The 6,607-nt window shown below is 36.8% G+C and overlaps 1 protein-coding gene and 1 pseudogene across 1 annotated transcript; both read left to right on the top strand.

Annotated features, from left to right (window-relative positions):
• The first annotated feature begins 511 nt into the window (after positions 1–511).
• Positions 512–1,627, top strand: LOC147294288 (protein SRC2-like). Its single transcript, XM_086232818.1, has one exon. The coding sequence runs from the start codon at positions 587–589 to the stop codon at positions 1,448–1,450; it is 864 nt and encodes a 287-aa protein (XP_086088944.1). The 5' UTR covers positions 512–586; the 3' UTR covers positions 1,451–1,627.
• Positions 1,628–3,956: 2,329 nt separating this feature from the next.
• On the top strand, positions 3,957–4,801 carry LOC147294289 (glutathione S-transferase F13 pseudogene; annotated as a pseudogene).
• The last annotated feature ends 1,806 nt before the right edge of the window (positions 4,802–6,607 follow it).

Raw genomic sequence — 6,607 nt, forward strand, 5'->3', positions numbered from 1 at the left:
TGGTTAATAACTTAATGAATCCATCCCTGGCAATCTGGCATGAACCATGGCTAGCTCCTTTTAACATGATTAAGCAAAGGAAGAGTTAATTACATTTACACTTTTTAAAATTTATTGTCTTTTCACGTATATCTTTAAAGTTTTATAAATTACACATATATCTCTTAAGGTTTTAAAATTGTTGCGTAAAAAAGAATAATAAATAAATAAAAATATGTGTATTGAAATTAAATCTTACACCTTGAGTTATTTTATTAAGCCATTTCACCCTTTAACATACACTTTTGCATACTTTTTTATTATTTTTCGTCTCACTATAAGGGGTTATATGTAATAATTTTAAAACTTCAGAGTATATCTATATAATTTTAAAACTTCAGAGAATGTATATGAAAAAACGATAAACTTCAGGGTGTAAGTATAATTAACTCGGTCAACGAAACCCTATTTACCGAGAGTTGACGTTGACCAAATCTTTTGCTCTTTCACGATATAACAAGTTGAGAGGTTTCTTCTTCCCCAACTCCAACTCCAACCCAAATCGATCTTATCTCCCAACCTCTCTCTCTTTCTCTCTCAAAGATCGATGGAGCAAAGGACCTTAGAAGTGGAGCTCATCTCTGCTAAAGACCTCAAAGATGTGAACCTCATTTCCAAGATGGACGTGTACGCAGTCGTTTTACTCCACGGCGACGCCACCTACGGCGAGCAGAAGACCAAAACCAACGTGGCGCGAGACTGCGGCAAGACACCCACCTGGAACTTCTCCATGAAGTTCACCATGGACGAGTCATTGGCCCAGCAGAACTGCCTCAACCTCATCGTCAAGCTCGTCTGCCAGCGCAGCCTCGGCGACAAGGACATAGGCCAAGTCACCGTCCCTGTCAAAGAGCTCTTGGAGTCCATGGATGAAGCCAAGTCCATGAAGTTTGTGGCTTACCAGGTCAGGAAGCCCTCTGGAAATCCCAAAGGTGAGCTCAGCTTCTCTTACAAGTTTGGCGATAAAGTCGCTGCACCAACCCCCGTTGTTCCAAAGGGTTACCAGCCAGTCATGGCATATCCGGCGGTGGGACCCTCAGCTCCACCGTCAGTAGTGGGATATGGCGAGTATCAGCCACCGCCGCCATACGGTGCCTACCCACATCCGGCCACCACCTCCGCCGGGTCAGGATACCCACCACACGGGTACCCACCACCCCAACCCGGATACGGATACCCGCCACCACCGCCGGGATACGGATACCCGCCACCGCAGCCGGGGTACGGGTACCCGCCCCCGGTGCAACAACCCCAACCCCAACAAAAGAAGAAGAACAAGTTTGGGATGGGGCTGGGTGCTGGATTGATGGGAGGCATGCTTGGTGGGCTTTTGATTGGGGATATGGTATCTGATGGTGGTGGCTGTGGCGGCGGTGGTGGTTGTGGTGGTGGCGGCTGTGGCGGTGGTTAATTTAGATGGGATGGTTTTGTTAGACTACTTTTCTTTTTGGATTATTTGTTTTTTTTTAATGGTAAAGTTTAGGTTCTGACTTTTGTATGAATCTGAATCTGAATGTGATATATATTTTTAATATGTGACCTCATGTTCTTAAATATATAATATCCCATTGATGGGTTTGTAGTATCATTTTTTTTTTGCTTATTGCCAAACTGCTTGTGTGTTCCAACTCTGATTAAAATCAACAAGTACTCCCTCAATTGGATTGAAATTGATAAAGATACGTATTACTTTTTTTCGGTTTGAACCATCCTATTTAATATCAGAAATATGACTTAAAATAATGCACGAATATAATCTATGGTTGGATACTCATTGCTCAAGAGCCTCAAGTCCAAGCCATTAATTAATCAATATATGAAAGGGCATTATGACTAGGGCATGATCTCAACTGACATGAGCTTGTCAGTTGTGCCTTGTCGATTATTTAATTTAATATGGACTTTGTCGTCCATATCAAGTTATCGTCACAGGCAAGCAATCATATAAACCTCTAATTGGCTGATTTTGTCGCTTTCATCTGAGGCTGAAGTGAAATGGAAGACAAGGTCAACTGAGGATTTTGGCATCATTTGTACAGCTTCTACACCTGCGCCATTATCTACCTTTTCTGGAAGAAATTTGACATTAATTTTTTAAATTCATACCGGAGATTGTAACCACTCTAGAGATATTTTGTTTTTCTTACTGAAGTGGTTAAAGGCTTAAAGCTTGTTATATTAGTATATACTTACAATAATTGATCAGGTAATTAATATATAAGTGGTTAATATGAAAGAGTTTTTATATAATTCGAGTTTTTGTAAAATGAGAGATAACATATTCAATAGTTGTATTTACACAATTTAAAATTAATATAAAATTAAAGTAAATTTAATCTTTAAATGTGTTGTCCCTTTCTAATTTAATGTGACTACGTTACACTTTTATCAATAAAAAAGAAAAAACTTGAAGTTTATGAGGCGATACTCTGTGCCACTAGACCAACCCACTAGACCTACAAACCTAACACATCCTCAAGAGTCAAGACTTTTTTAAGTATAATTCATTTCTTTGATTATAACTCGTGCATTTGGTCACCCACCAAAACAACAATATAGTACTAGTTAATTATATTTACACTCCCTGAAGTTTATCGTTTTTTTATATACACCCTCTGAAATTTCAATAATTACACATACACCCCTTAAGGTTTTAAAACTGTTGCATATAACCCCCTATATGAGATGAAAAATTATGAAAAATTATGCAAAAAAACATGCTAAGGGGTGAAATGGCCTAATAAGATTACTCAAGGTGTAAGGTCCAACTTCAATATAAATATTTTCTTTTTTGTTTATTTATTTTTTTCTTTTGTAGGGGGTTATATGCAATAGTTTTGAAACCTCAGGGAGTATATGTGTAATTTTTGAAACCCTAGGGGGTATATGTGAAAAGACAATAAACCTCAAGAGATCTAAGTGTAATTAACTCAATATAGTACCAATGCCGGCACAAAGTTGAATAGAGGTAAAAAGAGAGAACAACATGGGGCTATAGATCACATAGAAACTCACAGAGCGCTGTCGATGTTTGTTTAACTATTTAAACCAAACCAACAAAGACTAAGCTAATAATTAGGCATAAATTTAATTTAGACACATAACTATATAAGCTATTTCAACGGGGTCCATGAACTTTAAAATATTTCAAATATACACTCGATCTATTATCTAAATTGAAAAAATGAATTTATGTCCATTGATTCGTTGAGAAATTAGTTAAATGACAGTTTGGCTTTTGCTGACCGAGATTACTTGGCGACATAGCGCTATCTCAGCAAACATTTCCTGCCAAATGAGCAACACGGGCCCAAAATTTAATAATAATAGAGAAAGAGAGAGAGTTTGTGGACCTGTGTCGCTCATTTCCCGCCAAATGAGCGACATAGGTCCACCTAACCCCTGACACGGGTCCACAAACTCATCATCTTTTTCTCTCTCGTTGAACACAAGTGAGAGATTTATATTCGAATTTGAGGGAAAACGTGATGTTTTTTTGGAGACTAAATGATCAGGAGAGCGTTCGACGAGCGGGAAAGAGGTGATGGGTGTGTGGGCCCGTATCAAGTGGACATGTGTTGCTCATTTGGCGGGAAATGTATGCTGAGTTGGTGCCACGTCGCCAATTAATCCCCGTTAGCATAAGCCAAACTGACATTTAACTGATCTCTCAATAAATTGATGGACGGAATTTCATTTTTCAATTTACATAATAAATTAGGTGTATATTTGAAATATTTGAAAGTTCGTGGACCCCGTTGAAATAGGATATATAATTATGTGTCTAAATTGAATTTATGCCTAATAATTAAGACCATATATATGTTCACATACACTTAGTGCAAGCTAGTTTTCTCTGCACCACTTTCTAGCCATGGCCATCCCTGTCCCACCTCCATTGACGGCAATCAGAGTTCATGGGATTTCAGTCCACGTGCACTGCACGCGTGCTGCTTTGCCTCCACGAGAAACGCCTTGACTACAAGCTGGTGCCCATTGACGTATGCACTGCTGCTCACAAACAACAACCTTATCCATCTTTGAATGTAAGACCTCCATCCCCATTAATTTATATATAATCTCTAATTTCCTCGAATCATTAATTAATTATATGATCATCTTGTTGAGGTCGAATTTAATTTCCTAATTTCCACAGCCATTTGGGCAGCTGCCTTCATTAGAAGACGGCAACCTGAGGCTCTTTGGTAAGTCGAGTCTATAATATTTTTGCTGCACATCTTTTTGGCACATAGATTGATTCTATAATTCAAGATATATAATTCTGTGATGCCCAGAATCAAGAGCAATCACAAGGTACTTGTCACGCAAATACAAAGACACTGGACCTGATCTCCTGCAATCCAAGAGTCTTAGACAATCAGGCATTGTAGACACTTGGATGGAAGTTGAAGCTCACCAGGTCAATGGTCCAATATCCACAATCAATTTCCAAATGATTGTGAATCCGATTTATGGGTTAGATCCTGATGACAAAATTATTGATACCCAGATGGAGAAGCTAGAAAAGGTCCTAGACATTTATGAGGCAAGGTTTTCTAAATGCAAATACCTTGCAGGAGAAAATTACACATTGGCTGATTTGCACCACATTCCCTATCTGATTTACTTCATGAATAGTCCCAATGCAACCGCGATTACTTCTCGTCCCCATGTCAGCGCTTGGTGGAACAACATTTCTTCGAGACCACCAACAATCGAAGTCACAGCAGGCATGAATTTAAAGTGCACCAGGACAAACTGAGAGTTGCCAATATGTGTGAGGCATATCTGAATAGTGAATAATTATATAGCTTTCAGACCAACAAAATAATAATACTATAGCCTTGGCCCAAATTCTGGCTCTCTCCCTTGATTGGGCATCTAATCGTGAGCTTTTTTTTTTTTTGGACTTTTGGTCTTCATTGTACTAAGTACTAACTACTAAAAAAAACAGAGGACATAGCTCGTTTGGCACTGCTTTTAAAATTGTCAAAAGCGCTTTCAAATTAGTAAAAGCACTTTTGATAGCGTTTGGCAAAAATAATTAGAAGTGCTTTTAAGTTATAAAAGCACTTCTAAGGGGTTTTTTGAGAAGCACCTAACAGGTGCTTTCTTAAGAAGCACTTTCAAGTGCTTTTGCATAAACGAATTAGAAGTTTTATAAAAATTTATATGTGCTTCTTAACATAAGCGCTTTTGATAAAAGCGCTACTAAATAAAAGTGCTTCTAAGAAACAGTGCCAAACGGGCCCAAGACACTCTGTTTTTCTTGGTACAATATGGGCCTAAGGTCTAAAAGCAAAAAGTCAGGCCAAGAAAAATAACTCCTTTGTCAAATGGGCCTAAGCAAGCCCAATTTCATGCTTCCTTTAATTCTTTGAGTTCGGAGGACATGTCTTAAATTCACCCAACCCCACTGAATGTGCACCATTTAATTTACAATCATATGAAGGGAATATCACCAAATATAACGTCACATTCCATGCATGCATAATTTACAAATAATCGTAATAAAAAAAAATTTACAGATACTATAATAAGAAGCGAATGCTGAACTTTTCTTTAATTAGTAACAATTAGAATAAAATGATCAATCTGGTCATTTTCAGTGAATTTCGAATATGAAATGATTAAAAAATTGATCACCCCTAAATTTTGTCCTTATGAGGGAACTGATCCTACATTCCAAATGTTTAGTACTTTATTCTCAAAATCAGTGTACTCGGCCTAAATCCATCTTTTTAATTCAAAGTTTGGCATAAACTAATACTAGATATGAAAATCATTCTCTATATATATTTGCTTTATTTATTCTCTATCTAAATATCTCACTATCTGACTAGAAGAAAAATTCCTATTGATATCTTTAAAAACCGTTAAGGCATACACTCAGCCTTTAAGAAACCCAAATGGCCAATGAGCTTTTTATTGTGTTATATTAAGTATAATGGAGAATAAGTTCACACAGGCCGGCAAGAAGCAGAGGTCACTGGTAACTAATTTATATTAATTAATTAGATACCTCAACTTAGATTAAATTAAGATGGATAATCATTTGGAAACTCACTTTAAGGGGAAAACACAACTCCCTTTAAGATGTAATTACAACTAATACAAGATCAAGGAATCTAGCTCTCAAGCAGCCTAATTAGCAAGTTGAAAGGATGGTTAAAGAATATAAATACATAGGTTTGGAAAATGGGGTTAAGGGAATGGAAGGGGATCGAGGCTTTGTTTCTCAACTCTTAGATCATATATGAATAACTGAAATACATTCATTTAACCTGCGTTCCTCTCAACCATTTATATTTAATTTGATGACTAAGAGACATTTTCTATTTTGAAGATAGTTATATATATATAATATATATATATATATATACACACACAGTGATGGACATTGATGACGCCTTACCATTAAAACTCTATATGCATATACATGTAATGTTCTCAAGCCAGATTCTCTGACAATAAAGTATTCTTATACATCAAACAATAAATTTGAACCGCACATTTAAACAAAAATTAACATAATGAATGATAAATAAATTTACCATCAGATAAATTA

The sequence above is a fragment of the Dryas octopetala genome, chromosome 2 (assembly GCF_963921425.1).
Source record: "Dryas octopetala chromosome 2, drDryOcto1.1, whole genome shotgun sequence".
Classification (NCBI taxonomy): domain Eukaryota; kingdom Viridiplantae; phylum Streptophyta; class Magnoliopsida; order Rosales; family Rosaceae; genus Dryas; species Dryas octopetala.

What these genes read in the sequence shown, in the direction of transcription:
- LOC147294288 (XM_086232818.1), top strand. Translation starts at nt 587, where the DNA reads ATGGAGCAAAGGACCTTAGAAGTGGAGCTCATCTCTGCTAAAGACCTC.